General features: G+C 30.2%; 1 protein-coding gene across 3 annotated transcripts; it reads right to left on the reverse strand.

Moving 5' to 3' along the window:
* Window positions 1-420: 420 nt before the first annotated feature.
* ari-2 (E3 ubiquitin-protein ligase ari-2) lies at window positions 421-14,282 on the reverse strand. 3 transcript variants are annotated; one of them, XM_011505578.1, is made up of 6 exons: window positions 14,267-14,282; window positions 13,140-13,649; window positions 9,228-9,577; window positions 8,931-9,155; window positions 903-1,115; window positions 422-830 (listed from the first exon to the last, which is right to left on the reverse strand). In XM_011505578.1, exons 2-6 carry the CDS (start codon window positions 13,633-13,635, stop codon window positions 675-677), a joined length of 1,440 nt encoding a protein of 479 aa, XP_011503880.1. In that variant the 5' UTR covers window positions 13,636-13,649; window positions 14,267-14,282; the 3' UTR covers window positions 422-674. The 3 variants fall into 3 exon arrangements, with proteins under 3 accessions (XP_011503877.1, XP_011503880.1, XP_011503879.1); XM_011505577.1 differs by lacking the exon at window positions 14,267-14,282 and adding an exon at window positions 14,021-14,040; XM_011505575.1 differs by lacking the exon at window positions 14,267-14,282 and having other exon boundaries at window positions 421-830; window positions 13,140-13,713.
* Between the last annotated feature and the right edge of the window lie 1,359 nt (window positions 14,283-15,641).

The following is a 15,641-nucleotide window of genomic DNA, read 5'->3' on the forward strand; positions in this document are numbered from 1 at the left end:
TGACAATAATAAATTGCTCAAGGTTGAATTTCAATAATTTATAATTATTTATTTTTTGTTTTATATTTAGTTTATATAACTGAAATCAAAACTTATATTTTAATATATTTATCATTTTACAAGTTATAAATTGTAATTTATTATACAAGAAAATGTTAACATTTAAATTTTATATGTTAAGACTAGAATATATTTATAATTTATTATAAAGATCACTTTAAAAAATGAAAAGCACTTTCTTGATAATTTTGTATTAATTTGCATTAATAATTCTCGATCTAGTAATAAGAATAAATAAATGCACCTAGTATTAAATTAATTATACACAAATTAGATTATAATAAGTAATATAATACGTTTATAATTTATATTTATATTTTTTTATTTAATTTAAATAATTAATTATTAGCAGTATTATGTTAATGGCAACTATACTTCTACTTTCTATAAAAAATTAAAGATACTAAATTTAACAAATTATAATAAATAACCGTACCAGTTGGAGTTACTGCTGTATCAAACCTTGTTTTTTTAATATTAAAATCATAAATCTACTAGATTTTATCGACAAAACTTATAATTGATTGATTAAAGTTTTGTCGACTTTTGTGAAAATAAAATAATTGTACATGTATATAATTACATAATTATATTCGGATAATACAATCTATATTTCATACTTCTAGAAAATCTTTTAACAATGTTATTCTTCTTTTTTCGGCAATGTCCATTTGGTTTTCCAAATCTCCACGATCTGTTGTTTCTGCGCGTTCAATTTTCCAGGAAAGGTTTTCTATTTCTGCCTCTAATTGAGCCTGCTGGTATTCAAACTATAAAATTTTACAAAATTAAATAAATAATTTATATTAAACCACAATTTATATATAGTTATATTTTCTGACCAATTCCTTTCTAGGTCCTGCTTCCATATAATATGCATAAGGATAAGTATATTGTAATGTATAACGGCATCTAGCTAACAGTGAAGCTGCCTCGAAAAGATGTTGCCAGTCTATCCAGGTTCCACTAGCATTCATAACTTTCTTTTGGATCCGTAATTTTATTTCTTCCAAAGTCTGTTCTTCTAATTTTAATGATTTACTGTGATTTTCCCACTAAAAATTATTTTTTTTAAATGAAATTAATTAACATGATATATTTAAAAAATATATAAAAATATATTAGAAGTAAATGAGAAATATAATTTAACAGAAATACTATTGTTTAATTATTTTAAGCAAGTTAATTGTTTTGAATTAGACTAAAACCACCAGTTATAAAGATGGGAGAAAAAGTACGGGTAAGTGGAAGGGTAGCGCTTTAATTCAATATTTAACACATTTGCTTTTCTTGCTGTTAATTGCGTTGTTTCTTTACAAGCTATACTATAAAGATTCTAAGTTGGTGTTGAGAATGGTAGTGATCTTGCAGTTCCGTGGTGGTTGCCCCCTGGTGCTAGCATGCACTATATGTAGAGTTAAGAGGTCGTAATGCTCTTGACGCAATGCTCTTGTTAGTAAATTATTACACTTAGGAGTAACAGATCGTAAATCTTTTGCCACTGCTTCGTGTAATGCCATGTGGTAGTAACTTGATTATGGTCTCCTTCTTGAGGAAGTGGCAAATATGTTCGATTTTAAGGGTTTAGTTTATGGCTCGAACTGCCAATTCAATAGTTCAGTGGATTGGTCACTCGTGAGGATAGCTTAAAGGAAAATACTAAAAGGGTTGAAAATTATTATGTATTTTATTAAAACAATGTTTATTATTTGTTGGTAATTATAATAATAATATTGCACTATGGTTGAGAGAAGATTATTCTATTGTAGTAATGAGTATGTGTCCTTGTATTGTTGATTGTTGTAGATTTTATGGATATGACTGTGTATCTTGAAATTTATGTTATCTTGATGAAAACATTATCTATGTAGTCAATCATGGTCATGCGCGGAAAGCTTCCGTAGTTGGACTACCGGGAGTCCGTTTTCAGAGTAAGTCGTGAGGTGAAAAATCAGCTCTAACGGTCAGGACTTACTTGCAGTTGTAGTGTGATGCTCTCAGTTCCTACTCACAGGCTTGATGAGAAGTTCCTTTCCAATAATTGCAGCTCTTAACTTCTTTCTTGTCTCCTTGCTGAGATGACAAGAATTTAAGTACATATACTATCAGAGTTTGATTAGACCAACGGTAACTGTATATAAAATCATAGTCGTAGAAAGACAGTTCACAAGACTCAGCTGACCGACTTGTCTCTGGTCCTCCACTTACTCGTGACTTACCTGTTCAATAAGAATAAGTGGTGGTACATTACATTGTCCTTCTTAAATAGTTCACTGACCCGGTTCAACTTGGGACCCCTTCTTCTTTCCGGCACCCAATCAGAGGTTGACCTTGGGCAGCACGATAGATCATGCACGCCTTCATTTCCATTTCCTTCCGGGCTCAGTCCCGAATATGCAAATCGTGAAAGTATCGGAAAGTGGGGAGCCTTTACTATTGATCGCCTCTCCCTTTTCTGGGACTTGGCTAGACGAAGGGTCCTCTTGAGCGTAGTTGATCTTCCAATGGAATCGACTAGATTCGGCGTAGTTAAGAACAAGGCAAGCATTGTCTTAAGAAGCCGAGTACACACGTACGCCTATTGCTTGTTGTCGCACGTGCGAAATTTTGGATTGCAGTGAAATTTAGATAATGTTTGTTCTTGATAGTTTTCGTAAATCTGATACTCTTTCAGAATCTACGTCATGGTGGCAGTACTTTAACTGCACCGGAAAAGCATGAGCACGTTTTTAGATAGGTAAGTGTTCGGGATTGAAGCAGTCCCATGAATTTCAAACAAAAGAAAGGTCATATACGCAGTCCGGCGTACCGCATGTGCGCCTAGACTGACCGCGCGTGAAGCAAGGCTGACCACCACGTGCGCCTAGGCTGATCCGCACGTGCGGACCGAGGCGGGTACTCGAGAAAAATGTTTACAAACAAAACCCGGCAAGTCCGAGCAAGTTTACGATTTGAAGTATTATTTACTGCCAGCACTCACAAAAAAGGGACGCCTTCGAAACTTCTAGAAGCTTCGTTTTCTCACGCCAAAGGAAAATTTCTGGAAGGGACGCGCATCGACACTGTTGCCGACGCTGTGGACGCCGCATGCACATTTAAACGCAACGCGCCATGAGGCGATGCTCATTCGTAAAATCACTTCGCTCTCCATCAAGCGTAACTGCCGGTCAGTGCAAGTATACTGTAAAGACGCCGCGTGGCCACATTTGCAGTTCACCAGGTACATCTTTATATTAATAAATAAACAAGTCACATCTCTCGCTATTGTCGATCGGGCACACTTACGCTCTCTCGAACTGATCCCTCGACATCGTACAGGCCCGCTAGCAGAACCAGGGCACACTTACGCTCTCTCGAGCTGATCCCTCGACATCGTACAGGCCCGCTAGCAGAACCAGGGCACACTTACGCTCTCTCGAGCTGATCCCTCGACATCGTACAGGCCCGCTAGCAGAACCAGGGCACACTTACGCTCTCTCGAGCTGATCCCTCGACATCGTACAGGCCCGCTAGCAGAACCAGGGCACACTTACGCTCTCTCGAGCTGATCCCTCGACATCGTACAGGCCCGCTAGCACATAACAAGGAACACTAGCACTCTTCCGAAGAACACTTCGGAACCGTGCAGGCCCTGAACAGCTGACTCAAGAGTCACTGTGGATCACACACATTGGTTACACAAGACCAACACAGATCGACTAATAGACTCTACAAATACAGATTATTAAATCCTTCACGAATTAGAAATATTACCTCTAATTGTTTTACCTGTAACTAGATTCTACTGCTGTCCCTTTTACATAATCAAAGACATAATCGATTACATAATAAATTCCATTTAAGATCTAACACCACATCAAGTATAGCTATTCATCAATCAAGCATACTTGATTCAACTACCATCTTCTCATGCTGCCTCTTTTCTACACAAAAAAGGGAAGGGATCCCAATTGAAAACCATGGTCAGTGAATGTATTTAAGAGAGACAATTACAAAATTCAAACACTCTCGGTAAAATCCTTATTCAAATAGGAAGTGGCAAGTCCCGCAATAACGTCCGAAGACAATCTTTCGTTGAAGTCTTCAAGGAAAAGAGACGCAAGAAATTGCCTTATCGAAGTCCGAAGACAAATACCAGTTGAAGTCCTCATTGAAGAAGAAAGCGATAAAGTCCCTTGATTGAGTCGAAGATTAGTATTCGTTTGTAGTATCATCTACTTTAGGCGTCATAGCCATCATCGAAGATTCGGAGTCTACGAAGTCAGGTCATCGAGCATACATAAAGGATTGAGGCCAACTTGCAGATACACGTATAATTATCTTAATTAATCCTACTGTTTGTACTGAAGGAGAAGCACGTGACCCATACGCACGTAGCACGTGTCAACAAGTCTTCGCGTTATTTACGCCCAGTTTGCCGACCTAACCTCTTTCCTAGCTTAAGTCCTATGCTCATGAAGTCCATGTTCGCGCCATTCAATGCTCATAGCAGACACAACTCGGGGCTTTCTCGATGAAGAGCTTTACAACCTCATACTTTCCAAAAAATAGCAACAGTGGACTACGCCAAGAGAAGCAAAATATTACATCCAATTACCTCTGGGTACAGTTAGCTTGTTACGGTCAGAAGTGTGATCTGCACAATTCCAAGAGTTCATCAATTGATAATAGTAACAAGAATCATCCTTGTATCTGGAAATTAACGGAATAAACAATATAACAAACAGATGTATTGATATTGAATTAATTATACTATCCCTTCCACTTGCTCGCACATCGCTACCACATGACATCTCGTGGTCTCTGAGTTGTCTGCATAAACAATTTTTGTCCTTCGAACCGGTCTTCGTCGAAACAAGCCGGATCATGGGATACATTTTGTACAATAATAATGTATTGAATTTCACTGTATTTTAATGAACATACTACAAGTTTTTTATATTGAAGTGTATCTTCTGAGATTAACTATTACGTAATAAAATTTTTAATTTAAAAAAATATCTATTCCCTTATTTATTATCGAAGTTTGAATTGTCTATAAATCACTTAGTCATATGTAATCAGATCGAACCAACATAATTATCTTATATCATTTTTTAATAAACACAACCTTCATAATGATTTTTGAGATCCATGACATCAAGTCAACGCACTACACTGCCTATATCAGCATATCGAATGATTGATATTTAATTAACCTCTTAAAAATTACGTTTTAATCTAATAGGGGACTTTAACTACAAAACCTTTTAGAAAAAGAAAACCGTAATATACTTGTTACAAAATTCAAGCACTTTAAGTTGATATTATGACATTAACTAAACTAAGTGTATTGAAAACATTAAAACCCGATACATGTTCATACATATAGGAAAAAAATTTTGGAAAAGAAACTGACATAAACTGACATTGTTAGTTTATTAAACGCAATTAATTTTTTAAATTAAAATATAATAAAAAAATATTAATATTCATTGCCATTGTATTATAATCTTACATAATGCTACAAGATATATTTAAAAAATGAAATATTTGAATTCATTCGTAAGCTATAAGAATATATTATTATATTATACATATATTACAATTATTTATCTATTTATGAATACTTGATTAAAAATATTGCATTAATACTTAAAATAGAGCAGAGATAAAAAATGGTTTCTGATTAAATAACTTAATAAGTGAAATATAAATCATCATACATAAATTTGGATTCTTTTTATTTATATTACTTTCATAGATTAAACATTCTTTTAAATCAACAATATATACATTAAATTATAATATAATATTTTCGTTTGAATTAATATTTGTATTAATATTATATACATTATAATAGTGTAATATATTTTATTATTGTACGTAAACGCAATGTAGTATCATTTGTGATAGGGTAAATGTTTGAAATAATTGAATACATAATCCTTCAATATATGTGTTCGGGATTGAAGCAATTTCCAAGAATTTAAAAATGGGAAAAGTACAAGCCCTCTGATGCTTATGTTTGTAAACATTGATCTTGCAAATTCTCGAATATTCTACGCCTTATTTTCTAGTGTTGTACAATATTTACGCATAGCAACGTCGATTGAAAATTCTTGAACGTTCCAATGCTATGTCTTACTGGACTTGTCGAATATTCTAAAGCTTAGTCTCTGATGTCACCAAACTTTCGGCCTAGCATTATTGCCAGCGTTGTAAGCTGCCACGCGCATATTTAACAGCAACTCGCCACGCTCCTGTGCTCACTGTAATTTTCTCAATCAATCCGTTGTCAGGTTTTACTCACACAGCCACTAAACTCCGCATTATACCAGTCAGTTTGCTTAATATAGGCACATACTTCGGCTAGACTCTGCAATAATAAGAAGTAGAAGACAATATGATTTATAACTATTTAAGTACACCAAACTTAAGCAGTCAAGAGTGCTGATTGCATTTCAATAGTGAATATTAAATAAGAAGCGCGTCATCTACGCACTTGTTACACAATTAGGTGAGACATTAATTTTCTGTGAACTTATTTGACAAAAAACCACTTGAAGACGCAAGTGCGTCAGCCGAGTTAAGCACTATTATAATACTCCGGATTAAGACGCTGCACTTTCTGTAATAGACATCGCTGTATTCGGAGCTGTTCGCTGGATTCAAGCACTAAGACGTCAATGTAATCAGAATTAAGGAGACAATGCCCGCTGCATCTCGATAAGTGGCACAGCGCGTACTACCAAATACACTGAGGTATTGCATTATTATATTTTGTCATCAATAGAAAACTTATACCTAAAGGCCATACGTGACACTATACAAGAAGTGTCAAGGATTTACTCTCTTACACTACTCAGTATAGTAATTTCCATCAAGCGTACTTTAAATGAGGTTTTGGTTTATAAAATTACTATCAAATACCGAGGATATTTACCATTTGAAATAGTATTTAGATTCTCAGATATATTTGACGAAAGAAAACTTTTATTAGTATATTAAAAACTTCTAACACATAAATCATTAAATACAATCCTGTCTTTGTTTCTTTTTCTTGGCGCAATAGTTTTCTGATGGTTCTATATTTCAAAACATTACTTGTCTCCGTCCCCTTTCAATTAGGCTTTATTTAGTAAGTTTGCTCTACAGAGCACCGCCATTGTGCAAGAATACATTTATAAATATAAGAAAATAATAGAAGACTGTTCGAGATACAGAAAAGCTCTCGAATGTTATCATTTGGGGAAAAATTCCAACAGCTATCAATTAAAAGAAAAACTTCAAAGGTTATAATTTAAAAAAAATTATTCAACGATCATAGCTTCTAAGACCCTTCCCCGACGGTCGTTGAAGATTCGGAAAAGTCGGTATATCCGAAATGAGTACACAATCACCCCTATTGTTTCACATACCACAATCGAACCCATTATTCTAGCGCTATGATCGGCCATTTGTCTTCAGCTAACAAAGCAGCCGCATAGATATTTAAGGCAAGCACAACATGAGATAAGCTCTACTCAGACATGAGCCAGTCAGCCAAGAATCATTCAGTCAAGCTGAGTCAAGAAAGCAGTCGCAAGCCTTTCCAGTGCTAGTGCAGCCATATATACACACTCTCATCAGAACCGCTAAGGAAGGTACACTCAACGGCTTCATACTGTTGCAAGACTCTCTCATACCAATACGCTACGGAAGGTCCTTCTTATAATAAGCTCAGCTATCGCACACTAAGCAGAGACGCTACAGAAGGCCCACCTCATTCTTCCACACTACAAGACAGCTTGGAGGAGACCAAAAGTCAAGTTACCACCACGTGGCATTACACGAAGAAGTGTCAAGAGACTTACGACCTCTCACTCTCAGTGTAGTATTTCACTACCAAGCGTACTGAATCAAGAGGTTCCAGAGACCTACGATCTTCTATCTCTACACGCAGTGTAGAGTCATTATACGTAGTTGTAAAATAAACAAAACACCAAGAACGGAAAGCAGACGTGTCAAATACTGATTTCAATCGCTACCCCACCACTTGCCCACACTTTTTCCGCCACCATTTCAACCGGTGGTACTAGGCTAATACTAAACAAAGACTAAGTGCATATTTGCGCGCACGGACGTATGTACACTATAGTATACATTATTAGAGTTAATCATTTTTAAATAAATTTGCAAAGAAATTTTAGAAATATTTTTATTAATAAATCAAACTTTTTTAATGGCCTAATTTTATATAAATAATAAAAAATAAAAAAAACTAAATAAATCGAATTATTTTCATTTTTATATTAATTATATTTAATTGAAAAAAGCTACGTACTATTTCTTAAAAAAACATATTCATAGATAATAATCTATAAGTACCTAAATCTTTTATTTAAACTGGTTACTAAAAGCATTTTAAAACTTAAAAGATATTTTTATTGAAAATATTGAAAACATTGAAAACTAATTTCAGTAATGTAATATATCCTACGTACTTGAGTAATACAATTAGATAGAAATATGATAAGTCAGGTTTATAATTTAAATATTACATAAAATTTTCTCGATGGTTATAAATAAAAGTAGCAAAGTAGTAAAATTATAAAGGCAAAACAAATTAATCCATTGTATGTTCTTAAAGGCAATTTAAAAAATACTGTATAATTTTGCAACGCAGTATTAAAAATTACTACTAAATATAATTTATAATTTTATTTTCATATATGCACATAATGGTATCAGCCATTTAATACAAAAGTAATGAAAACATATTTATTTAATTGAATATTTCGAATAATTTATGTTAAGTTTCTGTTTTATGAATCACCAAAATTTAAATATATAATCGGCAAAGCTATTAATTTTAATAGAATTCAGATATAAATTATTTAAGTTCTTACCCTTTCATAATAGTGTAAATATTTTTTTAATGCTTCTCGAGCTTGAGCATGAACACTTTCATGAGCGATATTCGGATTTTCTTTGTAACGTGAACACTCATAATATTCACTTCCATGCGTCTTCCAATCTCCAAGACACATCCAACAAAAGTCATGTTTGCAATTATAACATTGCATGTGATTACATCCACCATTTTTTTCTATGCATATATGACACTTTGGACACTATGACGAATAATAAGAAAGTTTAAAAAATGTTTGAAACGAATTTAATTAATTGTTAAATAATTTTCTTACATCTTTAGTATGAGCACTAATATAATTAGCTGTTTCTGAATCATCGGCACATTTCGTTAACCATTTCTTAATTGTATCGCAGTCTGTAGGAGCGTGATAATCCATGCCACAGCGAAAACAAAATACTGTTTTACATATACTACAAATTACACGTTTCGAGCGTAGTTCTTTAGATCTTATTACAATTTGACAGTTAGGTCCCGGACAAAATCGAAGTTGAGGATGAGATTTTACATAATCACGAAAAACAAATTGTTGATACCGTTCTCTCATGATAGGTTTGATTAAGAGGGATAGTACAAAATCTTCAGGTGCTAAAATACTGCAACTATTTGCCATACAACGAATACCTGAAATGTAACAAATTAGTACAACTAATTATTATTAAATTAAGAAACATTAATTTATGATTTATATAATTTATAATTTAAATAATATATAATTTGTGATATTATATATATATATATATATATATATATATATATGATTCTTCATATTGAATACATGTACTCTTAAAAGTAAATGTAAATCATATGTAGTTATAAGCATTACCAAAAACATAATTTTAATAATATAAAAATTGATAATTAATATTTTTAAAACTATTTCTTATTATACATCAATTGTATTAAAAAAATTTGTTTTATAAATAATTTAATAACAAAAGGAAATAAAAGGTTGCAGATAATTATGTAAAAAATAACGGTTAAAAAATGCTTTTATTCTACTACACATTCCATTTTTAAAAGCAATCTACTGTTTTTAAGAAGTAAAACAAGTGTATATTATATCAAATAAGAAAAAAATAAGAAAAACATTTTAGTAATAATTAGTATTAAAAATAAATGATTATTTAAGCTTACATAATAAAATTAATATTGTTTGAATATGGGATCTTATTACAAATATAAATATTCATTCTCATTTCATGTAGAATTACCGAGCATTCAGTTAATTTAATTAAAATTTTATTAATTGATTCCTTTTGTTTCAAGTTAAATTATCATTTCTTTAGTTTGTCGTTATTTTATTTTACGTAATTATTTATAGTAATCGAAATTATATTATTAATAAATAATACAATTAAAAAGAAAGATTAACGTGATAAGCAAACAACTGTATTAATTGTTGTAATTTATTCTATCCAAAATAGTTGGAAACCCAGCATTAGTAAGCATGTGAAAAAGAGTTTTATATAAACATGAAGATAAAAATATACTAGTTGTTACGGATTGAAGCTGTTGAAAGCGGAATACAAAAGTAGGAAAGGTATGAGCGCGCGAACATTTGTTTTGTAAACACTGGCCAACGAACTCGAAAAATGCTTCTATACCGAAACTCGAATATACGACTATATTTCTGAAAAGTAATAACAATGAACTCTACAAGGCTATGCCCTATTGACGTCACGACAAATGTCAGCATAGCAACAGCCACCGATGCGCTACCGGTGCCGCAAGTTCATATGAAAATATTTAAGGAGCTACACGTGCCGCGAATCCTTCTTGCTAATACTAATCACTCACCCCCCACATCGGGCTCGCTATCCAACCTGCAATCGCGATTATGAAGCCATAGCAAGCATCAAGCAACGTCCCCACTACTGGCTCCCACGCCTATGTACGCAACGCACCACGCACGTTCCTTACTACTACAACTACATCGGCTCCCATGCCTACGTAGACAACGCACCACGCACGTTCCTTACTACTACAACTGCATCAGCACCCACGCCTACGTAAGCAACACACCACGCACGTTCCTTACTACTACAACTACATCGGCTCTCACGTCTACTTAAGTAACGCACCACGCACGTTCCTTACTTCTACAACTACATCGGCTCCCACGCCTACGTAACCAACGCACCACGCACGTTCCTTACTACTACAACTGCATCGGCACCCACGCCTACGTAAGTAATGCACTACACACTTTCCTTACTACTACACTACATCGGCTCTCACAACACCTACTGAGGCAACACGAAGTCCTCCCCACCACACAGGCATGGCAGCGCTCAATCTACACCGGCGACAAGAGCAGTATCGTCCGATTCGCCTCTCCAGTGCGCGCCCACCACCACAGCGACTCATCTTGCAAGGAGAAGGGATCGCACCCCACTCTGCCGAGAAAGCACACACTCTCTTCATCATGTAACCAATATACGAAATCTCCTTATTTATTGACTTATACCTTCATTCATACACCTTACAATCATTGACTATTTATTATATTTATTATATTTAATAAAAGTAAAGACAATAAACATTAAATGCAGTATTAAATAATTGCATTGCCCCTTCCACCTGCCAGCAACACCTCCACCCACCATCATAAGGAGGTTTTAAGCCTGATCCCAGACACTAGTTCAAGTTTGAAATTAAAATTTACCAGATAAATGCAAAATTTCTTTGTAATATAGTATTTATATCTTTCTTTTTAAATTTCAATTTTTAAGTTTAAAATTAATTAAAATGAATTGATGTATTTTTTAATACAGTTTTATAATATTTAATTTATATATACATATATGTCCACATTGAATACATGGTTACATGTATTGTTATATGCAATGATAACAATGAGTTAAAATGACATAAATATGTAACTAAATTAATATATTTAGTAAGTTGAAATATAAAATATAAAAAAAAAAACTAGAAAGAATGTGTTAAAATATATATGACCCAAAGTGAACTTAAATTTTCCATAACAGTAAAATCATCAAAAAGAATGACTAAAATATTGAAAAGAAATCAAGTATTAGGACTTAGATTATATATATAATTAACAATAACAATAGAAGTGACCACAAGTAAACACAAGTACTTTGGGAATAGGAGGATAAACAATCAAAGATAGAAAACTATGATATATGATTACAAAGAATTAATAGATTCTGATAAAATTATCAACGAAAAAATTTTGAAGTTATATAAACGTATTATAATAAAAAAGTTGACCATTAATTTAATTAGTAAAATTAACTCTAGTTATTTTTGATCAATTTAAGCTATTTTTAAATATCAAAATGATACTGTACCAAATTAGAAGTATAACGTTTTATATTTAAATATTTATTTGTAGTACATCATGGAAATAATAGAATTATAGATATCAGTATAAAATTGAATTGCTACCTAAACTTTCAAACAATCAGTAGACTAGCTACATCTTTTTTACAAGGAACTTAACAAATACTTAAATTTTAAAATTTGGACTAATATAAAACAACTCAGAATTTATATTTGATTAAATCGATTTTCAATTAAAAACACATCTTTGTTCATTACTTTTTCAATCAATTACATATATCTTAAATAATTTTTATATAAATCTATAACAAAAAAAAATTAAAGAAATATAATATATTATATTGATTTATATACCTAACTATATATTTATATATTTTTAATTTATTTTTCAAAATATTCTAAATCTACGAAATTTAACTAATAAAGTTTATTAAATAAATATAATTAACAATTGATTATTAAGTTATATAAACATTTTAAATAAATAATTATGAATAATATTGGTATGATATATATATATATGTATATATATATATATATTAATAACTTTTTACATACTATATAATATATTGTAATAACATTGCCAATTGAACTTACTTAATGTTAATAAAATATTGTTTTATAAAAACAAAAATATTAAATTGAATAAATGAATATTATTCCTTGCTACTAAAAATATTATTCTTAAAGATTTAATTGTTTAAATCTTTTATATTTAATGAAAAAAGAAACATTTGATTCCAAATTTCAAATATTGAATTTAAAAAAAAAATTAAGTTAATACTCAAATTTTCATACATAATAATAAAACTAATCAAAACTACTTGACAAAAGAAAGATTAAAAATGTTAATATAATTATTGTGAATAAATACCAGTAGATACTCCTTGTAAAATTTGTGTTTCAAAATATGCACACCAACAATCATTACAGAATGAATGTCCACAATTTAAAGTACTAAACCTTTCAGTTGGAAAAGTTAAAAAACAAACTGAACATAAGTTTCCCTTTAGAAATTTCATATTAAAAAGTGGATCAACTGAGTGCGAAAGTATAATTTTTGAATCAATCATTATATTTGATGTATTATCTTGATATTTTAAAAGAATATCTTGTAAATCCCACTCATGAGCATGCAGAAAAAGCTTAGCCAATGAGGGTGTAATTTGTAAATTAGTAGTTAAAAATTCTACGTTTTCATTTAATAATCTCTCGACTTCATCAACTCTTAAACATTCATAAACTGCATATTCTGGATCTTGTTTTTGTTTATCAAAATTAATATCATTATCAATTTCTCCATCCCATGGCTGTGTACTATAATAATCTTCATATCCAGCATCTCCACAATCAGAACCAGAGCAATCCATATCACTTTCACATTCTGCTCCAGACATTATAAAACAAATTTTAAAGCATAATCTTGTTTAAAATACAATCTTAAACCATGTGATTGTAATGATTTAATTATAGATTAAATACACAAACAAACTTTATGAAATTTGCTAAGTCAATGTACAGGATATTAATATCATTTAAAATTATATCACAGGATTATTTAATATCATTTAAAAATGATAAAATATTTTAACGTAATTTTTAATCAATTATACATTTCATTACTTTACTTTAAAATAGATGAAAAATAATTATTTTTTACACCTACGTGCACGCGCAAATAACAATATATATATATATATATATAAAATTTATATTTAATAAATGATAATAATAATAATATATAAAATTTTTTACTAATAAAATTTCAACACCACCATGTATTTAAGAATTAGTTTCGACAAACTGAGGTATATATTCATAAAGAAATATGTGTTTAATTAATTATTATTTAACATAAAATAAATTGCGACTTATGAAATTAATACAATTCAATAGAACCATTTGTACTTAAATTTATATTTTAAAGAAAATCTTAAATTAAAATTGGGCGCATATATTATTAAAAAAAGTAAGTAATTTTATACATTACAAAATACTAACAATGTTTGTACCGCGCAAATTATATTTCTAATAAATTTTGAATATTATATCGATATTGACAAATTAATAATAAAAATGTCAAATAATTTATTATGATGCGAATAATAGCGCATGCGCTATCTCAGTAATACAAACAATGCATAATATCAATCAATTTATAGATGCGTGAACTTATCTATTTACGGTATTTACTGTAAATTTAACGAAGTAGTTAATTTAATTTATATAGAATGTTAATCAATAGTAAAATGTTTATAAAGAGATTTAGTTAGTAAAGTTACAAAGTTTGAAGTCTGTTAGGACAAAGGGCTAAAGTTTAACGCATTTCCTAAGTTGTTTACATCTTAATAAAAAATATTATTCATTTATAGATAAACTGTTTTTAACAAAGTTAGACAAGTTTGTCTAGAAATGAGAAATACATTTAAAATTTTCATTCTCAAACAAAAATCTGAAAATTTTATGCAATTAAATACCATCCTTTTTAATATATAAAAATATTTTTGTATCTTTATGTTGTGATTTTAAAAATTCTTTGTCTAGAATCTGAAAAAAAAACTGATATAATAATCATTAACATTATTATTTCAACAATTCTATGATGTAATAGATATTTAAAATTCCTAATAAAACAATTTTGGTACTTTCAGTTTTTATTCAATTTTTGTATTCTTTTTATTTAATATTTTTTATTTAATTATTTAAATAAAGTAATCTCTAGCTGAGAATAAATCATAATTCAATCGTTATTATTAAAATAAAAGTAATATATATAAATGCTTTTAATTTTTTAAATTTTCGAATATTTTATTTTAAGGATTAATTTTAAATCTTTATTTTAAGAAATGATATATTTTTATAACATATGCTAATAATTATTTACTACGATAAGACTATATTTCTAAAAATTTTTTAAATAAGTTAAATTATTGTAATGAAGATAAATGTATTTTTATAATAAGAGAAAGATGGGATTTTTATATAGTTAAACAACAGTATATTATTTTTTATTGCAATTATTATAAAAAGACTTAGTTTTTTGCTTTTCTTATTTTATTCTATATTTTCTTTGTATTTTATTTTATATCATATACTTATTATATTCATTGAGATTTATTGAGAGATTTATTGAAATGCATATATTGAGATTTACATAGTGTACAATTTTACTTAGAAAAAATTCATTTTCTGCAATTTTAATGATATGTTCTCGATAATAATATCAAAAATATTGTTTATTCAATTTGTTTACATTATACATTACATTACTTTTTACATATAATTTATTTAAAGCTTCTAGTTATTGTACATTATTTATTATTAAAAAAAACATCAACGTTAGCATTGTGATCAATTATTGAAAAAAAGATTCTAT

This window comes from Ceratosolen solmsi, unplaced genomic scaffold (genome assembly GCF_000503995.2).
Source record: "Ceratosolen solmsi marchali unplaced genomic scaffold, CerSol_1.0 scaffold32, whole genome shotgun sequence".
Classification (NCBI taxonomy): Eukaryota; Metazoa; Arthropoda; class Insecta; order Hymenoptera; family Agaonidae; genus Ceratosolen; species Ceratosolen solmsi.